At 22.2% G+C, this 15,794-nt stretch overlaps 1 protein-coding gene across 1 annotated transcript in view; it reads left to right on the top strand.

Moving 5' to 3' along the window:
* Positions 1-11,796: 11,796 nt before the first annotated feature.
* Positions 11,797-15,794, top strand: part of LOC117180714 (cactin-like) — a 24,792-nt gene continuing 20,794 nt past the window's right edge. The window contains exon 1 of the mRNA XM_033373201.1: positions 11,797-11,837. Coding sequence (XP_033229092.1) covers positions 11,797-11,837 — 41 coding nt within the window. The remainder of the gene's footprint in view (positions 11,838-15,794) is intronic.

Raw genomic sequence — 15,794 nt, forward strand, 5'->3', positions numbered from 1 at the left:
ATCAACGAAAAAATTAATTTCCTGCCAAAAAAGTGAATTATTAACATAATAGAAAAATTTCTAATCAAATAGATAAAAAAAATTCAACTTAAAATCAAAAAGTTAAATTTTTAGTTCAAAAATTAATTTTCAAACAATAAGATAAATTTCTAACCAAGAAGATTAATTTTGTACCAAAAAGACGAATTTTCAACAAAATACATAAATTTTGAACAAAATAGTTAAACCCTTAACCAAAACAGATTAATTTTCCACCAAAAAGATGAATTTTTAAAAAAGAAGGTTAATTTCCAACAAAACAGTTTTAAATTTTCAACCAACGAAATGAATTTTTAACTTAAACGATGAATTAAAAAAAAAGTAATTTAACTTTAAACCATGTAGTTAAATTTTTGATTGAAAAGATGAATTCTTTATAAAAAAATGTGATAATTGATGTTTTAACCACAAATATTTTATTTTTAAATCAAAAACAGTTGAATTCAAACATAAACGAATAATATTCAACAAAATGGTTAAGCCCTAAATAGAAAAGGATGAATTTTTAGAAGAAAAGACGAATTTTCAATAAAAATTGTTTAACATTCAACCAACAAAGATTTTCCAGTCAGCAAAGTAGAAAATTCTTCAAAATTGTAGAATTTTCCCACCAAAAATACGAGTTTTCTACGAAAATCAGGGTGGCCGTTTTAATCGAAGAAAAAAATTTCCGGTTTTTTTTCCGTTCGCAAACATGTTTCACGGTCTGATGAATTTTTAACTAAGAAGATGCATGTAGAATCAAGAAAATTAAATTTCTACAAATAAAAACGAATTTTTAAAATTATTTTTTTAATAAAATCAATAAATTGTTTACTAAATAGTTCGGTTTTTAACCAAAAAGGCAAATTTTCAACAAAAAATTGGAATATTTAAATTATTATTTAAAAAAATTAATTTTTAACAATAAAAACCCGAATTTTTATCAATATAGTCAAATTTTCAACCAAAATGATTAATCCTTTTTAGCAAAAAGACAAATTATCAACCAAATAAATGAATTTTCAACCAAAAAGGCGAATTTCAAACTTTCAACCAAAAAGAAGAATTTTCTAACAAAAAATTAATTTTTAACTAAATAATTTAATTTAAAAAGAAAATGAGAAATTTTCAACCAAAAGTGTAAAACTTAAATTTTTACCAACGAACAAATTAATTTTCCACTAAAAAGATGAATTTTTAACAAAGAATTTTAATTTTCAACAAAACAGTTTTACATTTTCAACCAACGAAATGAATTTTTAACTTTAACGATGAATTAAAAAAAAAGAATTCAACTTTAAACCAAGTAGTTAAATTTTTGATTGAAAAGATGAATTCTTTATTAAAAAAATGTGATAATTGATGCTTTGACCAAAAAGATTTTATTTTTAAATCACAAATAATTAAATTCAAACATAAAAGAATAATATTCAACAAAATGGTTAAGCCCAAAATAAAAAAGGATGAATTTTCAAATTGTTTACTAAATAGTTCGGTTTTTAACCAAAAAGTCAAATTTTCAACAAAAAATTGGAATATTTAAATTATTAAAAAAAAAAATTTTTTAACAATAAAAAACCAAATTTTAACAATATAGTTAAATTTACAACCAAAAAGATTATTTTTTTACCAAAAAGACAAATTATCAACCAAATAAATAAATTTTCAACCAAAAAGGCGAATTTCAAACTTTCAACCAAGAATAAGAATTTTTATATCAAAAAATTAATTTTTAAGTAGATAATTGAATTTAAAAAGAAAACGAGAAACTTTCAAACAAAAGTGAAAAACTTACATTTTTTTACAACATTAATTTTTAACCAAGAAGATTAATTTTCTACAAAAAAAGTCGAAGTTTGAAAATGAATAGCCAACAAAAAACGACGAATTTCCAACAAAATAATTAAATTATCAGCGAAACAATTAATTTTCCACCAAAAAGATGAATTTTTAACAAAGAAGGTTAATTTTCAACAAAACAGTTTTAAATTTTCAACCAACTAAATGAATTTTTAACTTCAACGATGAATTAAAAAAAAGTAATTCAACTTTAAACCATGTAGTTAAATTTTTGATTGAAAAGATGAATTCTTTATAAAAAAAAATGTGATAATTGATGCTTTAACCAAAAAGATTTTATTTTTAAATCAGAAACAGTTAAATTCAAACATAACAGAATAATATTCAACACAATGGTTAAGCCCTGAATAGAAAAGGATGAATTTTCAAAGGAAAAGACAAATTTTCAACAAAAAATTGGAATATTTAAATTATTATTTAATAAAATTAATTTTTAACAATAAAAAACTGAATTTTTATCAATATAGTTAAATTTTCAACCAAAAAGATTATTTTTTTACCAAAAAGATAAATTATCAACCAAATAAATGAATTTTCAACCAAAAAGGCGAATTTCAAACTTTCAACCAAAAATAAGATTTTTTGTATCAAAAAATTAATTTTCAACTAAATAATTGAATTTGAAAAGAAAATAAGAAATTTTCAACCAAAAGTGAAAAACTTAAATTTTTACCAACGAAAAAATTAATTTTCCACTACAAAGATGAATTTTTAACAAAGAAGTTTAATTTTCAACAAAACAGTTTTAAATTTTCAACCAACGAAATGAATTTTTAACTTAAACGATGAATTAAAAAAAAGTAATTCAACTTTAAACCATGTAGTTAAATTTTTGATTGAAAAGATGAATTCTTTATTAAAAAATGTGATAATTGATGCTTTAACCAAAAAGATTTTATTTTTAAATCAGAAACAGTTAAATTCAAACATAAAAGAATAATATTCAACACAATGGTTAAGCCCTGAATAGAAAAGGATGAATTTTCAAAGGAAAAGACAAATTTTCAACAAAAAATTGGAATATTTAAATTATTATTTAAAAAATTAATTTTTAACAATAAAAAACCGAATTTTTATCAATATAGTTAAATTTTCAACCAAAAAGATTATTTTTTTACCAAAAAGACAAATTATCAACCAAATAAATGAATTTTCAACCAAAAAGGCGAATTTCAAACTTTCAACCAAAAATAAGAATTTTCATATCAAAAAATTAATTTTCAACTAAATAATTGAATTTGAAAAGAAAATAAGAAATTTTCAACCAAAAGTGAAAAACTTAAATTTTCAACCATCGTAATGAATTTTTAACTTAAACGATGAATTTAAAAAAAAGTAATTAAACTTTAAACCATGTAGTTAAATTTTTGATTGAAAAGATGAATTCTTTATAAAAAAAAATGTGATAATTGATGCTTTAACCAAAAAGATTTTATTTTTAAATAAGAAACAGTTAACTTCAAACATAAAAGAATAATATTCAACACAATGGTTAAGCCCTGAATAGAAAAGGATGAATTTTCAAAGGAAAAGACAAATTTTCAACAAAAAATTGGAATATTTAAATTATTATTTAAAAAATTAATTTTTAACAATAAAAAACCGAATTTTTATCAATATAGTTAAATTTTCAACCAAAAAGATTATTTTTTTTTTATCAAAAAGACAAATTATCAAATTAATTTTTAACGGTCTGATCGGTCTTTCACGGAATCATATTTAAAAAATCAAACTATATTCTAAACATTTTTCAATTTACACACTTGAAATCACTTCAAGTTTTCAATTAATTTTGAATCTCTTCAAAACTTTTAAATATCTCTTAAAACAACTCAATTTTTCTGCACAAATAATAAGTGTTTAATTATTATATAATTATTATAATAATTATAACTTACCAAAAAGTATTCTGGAGTCGTATTCTTATCGATGAGATCGGGATAAAAGATATTAAATTTGTACCCCTGTACTATTTTTGGTGGAGGATTGTCCATGTCGTAGTGAGTTTGATTGTATTTATTCCACTCGAATCCCGTGTGAACCCGGTTGAAATATCTGGGTTTCCGGGGCCGATATTTGTCAGACCAAAGATAAACCTGGGCTTCCAATGAAGATTCAACACTAAATTGAGCCTCGTCCTCTCCCATATTTTTCCTCGCTTCTTTACGCATCGCGTGCTCCTCTGCAGTCAATACACTTTGCACTTTGCGTCCAGTATTGAGGACCAAATTTCGAGCGTATTCCAAACGCTGAGCATCGTCTTCCTCGAGAGTCACAATTGTTCCCGGTTCGAGTTGCAACGGTGACAAATACTTTGGCGAATATCCGCCGGACTCGTATTCGTGGAAGGATTCGGAAATCACTTCGTCGGCCGGATTTGTGTTTTCCGGCTCTTGCTCTTGCTCTCCACTGAAAATCATTTTTATTTTCAAAAACCCAATTTAAAAAGCAAGTCAATAACCACAAATTGTGAAAGACATTTTGGGGAAATTTCAAAATATTCAATCTGTTTTCGAAAATCATTCCAACTTTTTCAATATTTATAATTTCTTCAAGAATTCCTGAAGATATTTTTAAGTCACTCGAATTAGTCCCGAAATTTTGAATAATCTGTCAAAATTAAGGAAAAAAAGATTGTACAAAATATTGCACAAGAAAATTCAAAAATTGTTGAATAATATTATTAATATTGTAAACGCTTAGAAATTTTATTATTCGCGACTTATCACATGTTCCCATTTTAAATTGTCGGCAATTTTATCATTTCGAGAATTTTTTATTTCGAATATTTTATTTTTCGGGAATTTATCAGTGATTCCATTTTTAGAAAAGTTTTGAAATAATCTTCTTAATTTTTCTTTAAAAATTAATTTTTCAAAATAAAAAATTATTACAAATTTTCCCAGGAATCTTAAGAAAATTCGTTTATTATCTCGAAACATTTCAAAATTCTCAAAACGCTTCTAAATTTGTTGTTCGAAATTGTTCCGAAACTTCTAAATATCTTTTAAAATGATTTGCTTAAAAAAAAAAGATTTTTTAATAGATGCTGCAAAATTAAAAAAATTGCCTTCGAATCTTCCAGGCTTATTTTTGGGAATTTAAAAAAAAAAATACATTTTATTTTACATTTTTTTGAATCATTAAAATTTTTTTATTTTTATGAGCATACCTAAGAATTTTTCTTTTTAAATAATAAATCCAAAAGGATGAATTTTCAACAAAAAAACGATACATTTATAGCTAAGAAAATTAATTTCCGACAAAGAAAAACAACAATTTTTCAACAAAAAAGTTGCATTTTCAACCAAAGAGTTGAATTTTTAACTAAGAAAATTAATTGTCTTCAAAAGAAAAACGAATGTAGTTTATAATAAATTTTAAGCTACATAAAAGAGACAAATTTTGAACCAAAATTGGAATACTTAAATTATCAGTTAACAAAATTATTCGAATAGAAAAAAAACAAAACCAATTTTCAACAAAATATTCGAATGTTTAAAACAGAGATGAATTTTCCACCAAAAAGATGAATGTATAATTAAGAAAACTAATTTTCTACAATTAATTTTTTAATAAAATAAACACATTTTTAACCAAATGTTTCATTTTTCAACCAAAAAGACGAATTAGGCACAAAATACATGAATTTTCAACTAAAAAAGACAAATTTGCAACCAAAAATTTGAATATTTGAATTATCATTGGAAAAATTAATTTTTGACAATAAAAAACCGAATTGTTATTAATATAGTTGAATTTTCAAGCAATGAATAATTTTCTACAAAAAAAGTTGAATGTTTAATAAAATAATTAAATATTCAACTGAAAATAATTTTTATACTTAAAATTAAATAGTTACATTTTCAGTTTAAAAATTAATATTAAAGAAAAAAACTAATTATCAACAAAATTCACGAATTTTCCACACAAAAAAAAAAGATCAATTTTTAACCAAAAGTGAAAAACTTTAATTTTTATTATAACATTAATTTTTAACCACGAAGATTTATTTTCTATAAAAAAAGCTGAAGTTTGAAAATGAATAGCCAACAATAAACAACGAATTTTCAACAAAATAATTAAATTATCAACGAGATAGATAAATATTTTTTAAAAAATTCGACTGAAAAACAAAAAGTAAATTTTTAGTTCAAAGATAAATTTTCAACCAATAAAATAATACATTTTCAACAAAATAGTTCAATTATCAATATAAAAAATTGATTTTCAACCAAAAAGATTAATTTTCTACAACAGAAAAACAAATTTAGTTTATAATAAATTTTAAACTACATAAAAAGACAATTTTTCAACAAAAAATCGAATATTTAAATTATCATTTGAAAAAATTAATTATTATGAATAAAAAAAACGAATTTTTATCAATATAGTAGAATTTTCAACCAAGAAAATTAATTTTGTACCAAAAATACAAATTATCAACAAAATAGATATATTTGCCACCCAACGATTAATTTTCTACCAAAAAAAGTTGAATGTTTAATCAAATAATTGAATATTCGACTGAAAAAAAATTTTCTACTTAAAATTGAATAGTTAAATTTTCAGTTTAAAAATTACTATTAAAAAAAATCTCAACAAAATAGTTCAGTTATCAACCAAGAAAATGAATTTTTAACCAAAAAGGTGAATTTCAAACTTTTAATCAAAAAGAAGAATTTTCAACAAAGAAAATTAATTTGCTACCAAAAAATTGAATTTAGAAAGAAGAAGATAAATTTTCAACCAAAAATGAAACACTTAAATTTTTATTTACAATATTAATTTTTAACCAACATGATTAATTTTCTACCAAAAAAGTTGAAGTTTGAAAATGAATAATGAACAAACAAAAAAACGACGAATTTCCAACAATATAATTAAATTATCAATGAAAAAATTAATTTTCTGCCAAAAAGGTGAATTATTAAGGAAATTGATTAATTTTTATTCAAATAGATACATATTTTTAAAAATTCGACTAAAAGAAAAAAATTAAATTTTTAGTTTATAAAATGAATTTTCAAACAATAAGATCAATTTTTAACCAATAAGATTAATTTTGTACGAAAAAGACGAATTTTCAACAAAATATATAAATTTTCAACAAAATAGTTGAACCCTTAACCAAAACAGATTAATTTTCTACCAAAAAGATGAATTTTTAACAAAGAAGACTAATTTTCAACAAAATAGTTTTACATTTTCAACCAACGAAATGAATTTTCAACTTAAAACATGGATTTTTAATAAAGTAATGCAATTGTGATAATTAATTTTTTAACCAAAAAGGTTTTATTTTTAAGTCAAAAACAGTTAAAATTAAACATAAAAGAATAATATTCAACAAACTGGTTAAGTTCAAAATAGAAAGGGATGAATTTTGAAAGGAAAAGACAAATTTTCAATAAAAATACTTTAACTTTAACCAACAATTTCACGGTCAATAAAAATTGAAGAATCGAACTCTATTCTAAACATTATTCAATTTAAAGTAATAAACAGTAAGCAACAAATTAAAGCATTCAAAGTGAAACTCTTGAATTCCAAATTTTGAAATTTAAGTTTAAAAGTTTTTCAATTCAAAAATTGAGTATTCAAATGCTCAACAAATTTCACGTACAAAATTGAAGGAACTAACACTTTTTAACTAAACAATGTTAAATAAAATGCAAATAAACTGCAAAATTTATAACTTTTATAAATTATAGAGTTCCAAAAATATAAATCCACGTTAACATTTTCAATAGTCTAAATTAACGAATCAAGCAATGAACTTTAAAATTTTTCAAAATTATATTATTTTAAGTAATTTTAAGCTAGGCACATTAAAAATTGGCAAATAATTTTTTTAAACTCAACAGTTCTTAAATTAGAAGTTAAATTATTAGTTCGGAAAGCTTTAAACTTTTATCTCAAAATCTTAAGAAATCTAGAAGTGGTTTTAAATTTTTCCAAATTCAAAATCATTTTTGTAATTTTGTTCGAAACTTTTAAATATATTTTAAAATTAATTGAATTTTTTCTATAACTTTTAGAAACTCTTTCAAAATAAAAAAAAAACTTAAAATTTGAAGTTATAAATAATAATTGAACACTTATTATTTCTAAAAGATTAGAGTAACTTTAAAAGATATTTAGAAGTTTAAAAAAAATTCAAATTTAGAACTTGAAATAATTTCAAATACTTACAGCCGAATTTAAATAAAATATAGATTTTTGCAGACTTCAAACAAAAAATGTTGAAATTTCATAAGAACTGTAAAAGACTTCAAAAGGATAAAAACATTTTCTTAAAACTCTTAGAAAAATTAAAAATGATTCTTCATTTTGAAAAATTATTGTAACAAAAGTTTAGGAAGATTTTAAGAGATTTCAAAAATTATTTTTTAAAAAATCTGGAAGATTTTCAGGATTTTTTTTTTAATTTGCAGGATTTTCTAAAAATTGTAGTAAAAATTCGATCAATTTTAAAATTGGAATCTTTTCAAAACTTCTAAATATCTCTTAAAATTACTCATTTTTTGTCAACAAATAATAAGTGTTCAATTGTTATTTATACCACAAAATTTAACAATTTCACTTACAAATTAAAATTTTTTTAAATAAAACAATTAAAATTGTAATACTAGAAGTTTAAAAGCTCTTCGAAATTCTAGAGATTCGAAGCTTTTTATGTAAAACAATTTAGTTTCAAACTGTTTTCTTTTAAATATTTAGTTTCAATTTACTTGTCTTAAATAAACAGTGAAATATTGCTAATTATTAAATACTTATTCTTTTTTTTAATTAAAAATTTTCAAATTAAATGGGTTAAAAATTAAATAATTTAGACTGAAACAAGATTTGAAATTTAACGAAAACCTTTAATTATGGAGTTATTTTTAAGTTCAAAATAGTTTATAAACTTTCCAACGCATCTTTACATTTTTTAATGGCTAAAAAATAATAGAAATAATATATTAATATATTTATTTATTCAATTTATTATAAAAAATATTCAACGGAAGACCTGAAACTATGAATTAAAAATATTTTTTGATAAATCATGAAAATTTTTATTTAAAAATAAAATTATTGGAATAAATGATATTTTAATTTCAATTCTTATCAAAACTTTTCGACTGAAACAGTTACAATTTGGAAATTCTCAAATTTTGAACGTTGCTAGAATTGATTGGTCAAATTAATTATTATTGTTCAGTATAGATCCATTTTAAAAAATAATTTATTTATTTATATTTACAATTGATAAAATAAAACTGTTTTTTATTGAAAATGTTAAACTTCAAATTCTTTTAATTTTTAGTTCTTTAAGTTCTCAAAACTGCACTATAATTATTTTAAAAACTGTTAAAATCGAACTTGTGAGATTTTTCTTCTGAAAATTCGTAAAATTCCCGGTCAAGAAATAAGTCCAGCGGCCATCTGGTAAAATGTTTAATTTTCAACCCGAAAATATGAATTTACAACAACAAACTTTATTTTCAACTAAACAGTTGAATTTTCAACCAAAAATATCATAGTTCAGTATTTAACCAAAAAGACGAATTATGCACAAAATACATGAATTTTCAACTAAAAAAAGGCAAATTTTCAACAAAAAAATAAAATATTTAAATTATAATATAAAAAAATTAATTTTTAACAATAAAAACCCGAATTTTTATCAATGTAGTTGAATTTTCAACCAAGGAAATGAATTTTTTACCAAGAAGATTAATTTTTTTACTAAAAAAAAACAAATTATCAACAAAATAAATGTATTTTCAACTAAACGATTAATTTTTTACCAAAAAAAGTTGAATTTTTAATAAAAAAATTGAGTATTCAACTGAAAATAAATTTTCTACTTAAAATTGAAAAGTTAAATTTTCAGTTTAAAAATTATTATTAAAAAAAAATTCTCAAGAAAATGAATTTTCAAACAAAAAGTTGAACTTCAAACTTTCAATCAAAAAGAAGAATTTTCTACCACAAAATTAATTTTTAATCACATAATCGAATTTACAAACAAAAAAAGAGAAATTTTCAACTAAAAGTGAAAAACTTAAATTTTTATTTACAACATTAATTTTTAACCAAAAAGATTAATATGAAATCAAAAAAGTTGAAGTTTGAAAATGAATAATCTAAAAAAAAAATAATTAAATTATTAACGAAAAAATTAATTTTCTGCCAAAAAGGTGAATTATTAACGATATACATTTTTAACCAAATGGATAAATCTTTAAAAAAAATTCGACTGAAAATCAAAAAGTTAAATTTTCAGTTTAAAAATGAATTATTATTGTTCAGATTTTTATACTTAAAGTACAGATTTATTTTTAAAATAATGTATTTATTTATATTTACAGTTGATAAAATAAAACTGTTTTTATCGAAGATTTTCAACATCAAATGCTTTTAATTTTTAGTTATTTAAATCTTCATGGCTACACTTTAATTATTTTAAAAACTATTGACACTGAACTTGGGCAGATTTTTCTTCTGAAAATTCGTAAAATTCCCAATCATTTCCCGGTTAGTATACTTTTAAAACAAAAATATAAAACAAATTACGCAACTTGTGAATGAAACCAAAACAAAATTTGCATAGATAAATTAGAAATTCGTTTGAGGATTTTTTAACTTACCTTGACTGACTTTCTTCGCTTTTTGCCAAAGCGGCAGTACTCGAGGACGGTTCTTCTGGATTTGAAGTTTGTTCGGTCGCCTGTGAACTCTCGACTTCGATTTCGCTTTCTGTCTTCGCAACACCTTGCTGTGCAATCAAAACTTCTAATTTCTTCCGCAGATTTTCTTGATGACGATCTCGCAAACGCGCTCTAGCCATATGAGCTGTAGCAAAAGCAAAACCAAAATCAGGGTGGCCACTAATTTTTACAATTATAATTTGAATTAAAATGTAATTAGACAATTTTTTATAAACTCAAAGTCTGATTTGAATTATACTAAACAAACTTTCAAACTAAATAGCAATTTAAAATGGGAAATATTGAAAATTATAAAAATTTCGACTCCAGAACCTTCAAACTCCAACGCACGCTAGGGGTGTTCAAAAAGTAAGTTTCCCCGCTCCGGGAAAAAGCAAAACACAATTTTTAGGTTAAAGTAACATATGTATTTATTGTTTGACTTATAAACTATTTTTCTACATAGTCCCCTCGGACTTGAATACATTTTTTATATCTCTTCTCAAGCTTTGACAAACCTTGTTTATAAAAATCCGTGCCCTGTTTTTTAAAGAATAATTTAACAAAGTCTTTCACTTCATCATATGAATTGAAGTGATGACCACCCAAACTTTCCTTTAACTTAGGAAAAAGAAAAAAGCCACTTGGTGCGAGATCTGGAGAGTAGGGTGGGTGATCAAAAATTTTCCATTTGAATTTTTCCAGTAAGGTTTGTGTTTTTTTTTTTTTTTGCTGAATGAGGCCATGCATAATCGTGAAAAAGCAACACTATTCTCGATAATTTTGCAGGACGCTTTCGTTTATTGGCACTTTTAAGTTTATTTAGGACTTCACAGTAACGATCTGCATTTATCGTGGTACCGGATTCAAGAAAATCAATCAACAGAACACCTTCGTTGTCCCAAAAAACTGTGGCCATAACCTGCCTGCACGCTGCTCATCATGAACTTCTCCGCGTCCCTCGAAAAAATATGTACGCCACCGACGCACAATTTGCAAACTCATGCATTTGTCACCATAAATATGCACTAATTCAGTGTGAATTTCGTTGCCATTAAGCCCTTTTGTCGTTAAAAAGCGAATAACTGCACGCAACTCACAAGTGGAGACGTTTTTCACAGATAGCTCCATGATTTCTGAGGCGGTACTGATGAAAAAAATTTTTTCGGCAGCTAAGACTGGTTCCGCTCTTATCGGTATATGCTAAACTAAAACTATGTTCGGTACCAGCTCGCCAGATGGCGCTGGGGCAAAACGGCAGACTAGGGAACCTTACTTTTTGAACACCCCTCGTAGTAATTTTTGAAGTGCTAATAATTAATCTTTTGAAAAATCAACCTATTAAATTTTAGTTGCAAAATTAAAACCTATGGAAAGGAAACATTTTTTAATTGAGCGTTCAACATGAAAATTCAGAACTCTAATATTCTTGTGATTACTTACAATAGAAATTATTCGTCTATTGTTCATCTTTAAAATTTTCCAATAGAATATTTTGCAATTTGAACTTAAATACATTTCATTACTAATTAAAATAAATAATAAACAATAAGATTGCCTTAATATGATTCCATTTTTTGAAATTGTACAATTGTAAGCTTTGTATTTCGAAATTGATTTATATTTAGATAAATCTAAAATTATAAAATTCAAAACTGACTACCAAGATTTTTAATATGAAATTCTGGAAAGTTTAATAGTGAAATGGTATTTTTATTTTAAATAATTATATGAATTTAAACTACAATATTGTGAAATTTTTAATCTGAAACCTCGAAAACTTAATCTAAAAATTAATTTAGGAAAAAAATTAATTTTAAGGCCCTGATTAAATTTTTTTTTTGGAATAGCACATTCAAAGCGATAGTTTTTAATTAAAACTATAGAAATTTTAAATGCGATAAATATATTTTTAATAAATATCATAACAAATTTCTCGGTTTTTTCCCGGTCCGCAAACATTTTTTCGCAACTCTTGAATTTTAAACTTTTAAAATTGAAATTCTAAAATTTTCAAAATAATATTATTAAGTTATTTTAGACTAGAAACTTTAAAAATGTTAAAATTTGAATTTTTTCTTAAAAGTTCTTAAATTATAGGTTAATTTATTTTCATTCTAAATAGTTTTAGCATCCTTGAAAAGTTTTAAGATTTTTTATTTCAAAATCTTGAGAAATCTAGAAGTTGTTTTAATTTTTTTTCAAATTTAAAATTTTGTTTGAAATTTTTTTATAACTTTTAAATAACTTTTAAAATTAATAAAATTTGTACACAAACTTTTAGAAAATCCTGTGAGAGGCTCCAAACGAATAAAAACGTTTTCTTAAAATTCCTAGGAAAATTGAAAATGATTCTTCATTTTAAAAAATTATTTTAACAGAAAGTTTAAGCAGATTTTAAGAGACTTAAAAAAATATTTTTAAAAATCTGGAAGATTTTAAGGATTTTTTTTTTTAATTTGGAGGATTTTCGAAAAATTGTAGGAAAAATTCTAATTATTTTAAAATATATTTTAAGACAGAAAATTTTTAGATATAATTTAAGCGACAAATGTTATTAGTTAAAATGTTTTTGTAGCTTGTGTCGCTTTTCCAAAAAGTTATTTTTTTTTCATTTTGTCTTTTTAAATCTGGTATTGTTTTTCCAAAGATTGGATTTTTTTATTGTCAATGTTATTTTTCTACAAAAATTTAAATTTAATAAATAAAAAATAATTTTTTTATAAAAATTATTCATAAAAGTTCATATTTCATATATAAAATAAATCAAAAGAGTAAGAAATTCAGTTTGAAGAAAAAAAATTTAATATTTTAATTGCTGGTCACTTTTTCTTTCGTAGTTCTGAATTTTACGATAAATGAAATAGTTCTATTTTCAACCAAAATGATGAGTTTCCAAATAAAAAGATTAAGTTTCTACTAAGAAGACAAATTTTCAACAAAACACATAAATTTCTAACTAAATATTTAAAGTTCTAATGAAAAATGGTAAATTTTCTACTATAAGAAAACAAATTTTCCACAAAGTTTTTACATTTTCAAAAAAATTTTAATTAAAAAAGGAATAGTGAAAAATTTAGATAAAATTTGCAACAAAAAAAGTGCATTTTTAATTAAGAAACAAAACGTTTTCAGCCAAAAATATAATAGTCCAATTTTCTGTTAAAAAAGTAAATTTCCAATGAAAAAAACACGAATTTTTCAATAAAATAGTTTAATTTTCAGCCATAGAAAAAAATTTCAACTAAAGTGATGAATCTTAAATACTTAATTTTTAAGTTGAAAAATTAATTATAAAAACAAAACTTTTCGATAAAATAGTCCAATTTTTATCGAAAGAAATTTATTTTACAGAAAAAAAAACATTTAACCAAAAACGCAATCGGTGAAATTTCAGTTAAAAAAATAATTTCGAATAAAAAAAGAAATTTTGACCAAAATACTCAAATTTACAAAAAAACAAAGCGAATTTTTAATTAAAAAAGACAACATTTTCAACCAAAAATAGAATAGTTCAATTTTCGGTTAAAAAAATTAATTTTCAATGAAAAAGAGTAAGGAATTTTCAAAAAAATAATTCAGTTATTAACCAAAAGAGATGTCTTATAAAAAATATAATTTATGTAATTAAAAAAAAAAGATGCATTTTTTACAATATAATTTAATCCTCAACCGAAGTGACAATTTTTTGAAAAACAAAGTTGACGGTTGAACCGAAAAGGATATTTTTTTAAACAAAATTGTTTAATTTTTAGTAAAGTAGGTAAAGTTTCAATCAAATGTTTCAATTTTTGACAAAAAATATGGATTTTTAATCAAGAAAATTTCTTTCCTATCGAAAAAGACGAATTTCTAATAGATGATACGAATTTTCAACAAATTAGTTGAAATTCTAACCATAAAAAAATCATTTTTCAACCAAATTTTTTTTGTTAAATGGGGTTTTCGACTAAAAATTTAATTATTCTTAATTATATTTTATTATTTTATTTTCTTCTTCAGTTTAAAATTCAACTATACATTTAGTATTTGTTTTAAAATTCATCTATTTTGTTAAAGATTAATCTTTACTAGTAGAAAATTAATCTTCTTGATTAAAAATTTATCTTTTGATTCAAAATGCATTTTTTAAATTGAAAATTATTTTTATTTTTATTGAAAATTAATTTTTCCAACTGAAAATCTGCTTCTAATATAGAAATTTAATTTTCTTGGTTGAAAACGAGTCTATTTGGTTAAAAATTGAACTATTTCGTTTAAATGCTTTAAGTTTGAATTGAAAATTAATTTATTTACTGAAAATTTAACTATTCTATTTTTTGTTAAAAATTCTTTGCTTGAAAATTTAATTATTTTGTTGAAAATTCTTTTTTTTTGTTGAAATACTATTTTTCTAATTGAAAATTAAACTATTCTATTTATGGTTGAAAACATGTTTTTTTTTATCAGAAAATTAATCATTAGGGTGGAAAAATCACCTAAAATTAAACTATTTCCTTTTTTTTTGTTTGAAAAATTTATTTTTTATTATAGAAATATAATATTTTTTGTTGTAAATTAACCTGATTAGTTGAAAATCTAATTATTTCTTTGAAAATTTATTGTATTTCGTTAATTTTTTTTACTGATAATTAAATTATTCAATTTTTGGTTGAAAATTTATTTCTTTGATTTCAAAATTTAATTAATTTGCTCAAAATTCGTTTTTTTTTGCAAATTTATTTATCTAATGGAAAATTAAACTATTTCATTTTTCGTTGAAATTTTTTTTTTTACCAGAAAATTAATCATTTGGGTTGAAAAATCAATTATTCGGTTCAAAATTTATTTTGTTCTTAAGAAACATCATTTTAGTTAAATATTCATTTCTTAGATCTAAAATTAAATTATTCTTTTTTTTTCGAAAAATGTATTTTTCATTATAAAAAAAAATCATTTTTTGTTGTAAATTGGTCTGCTTAGTTGAAAATGTATTGTATTTGGTTAAATTTTTTTTACTTATAATTTAATTATTCTATTTTTGGTTAAAAATTTATTTCTTGGGTTGAAAATTTAATTAATTTGTTCAAAATTCGTTTTTCTTGGTTGAAAATTTATTTTTGGTTGAAAATTTATTTCTTTGGTTGAAAATTTATCTATCTAATTGAAAATTAAATTAATCTATTTTTGGTTAAAAATGTGTCTTTTTTTACCAGAAATTTAATTATTTAGGTT

This window comes from Belonocnema kinseyi, chromosome 9, assembly GCF_010883055.1.
Source record: "Belonocnema kinseyi isolate 2016_QV_RU_SX_M_011 chromosome 9, B_treatae_v1, whole genome shotgun sequence".
In the NCBI taxonomy this organism is placed as follows: domain Eukaryota; kingdom Metazoa; phylum Arthropoda; class Insecta; order Hymenoptera; family Cynipidae; genus Belonocnema; species Belonocnema kinseyi.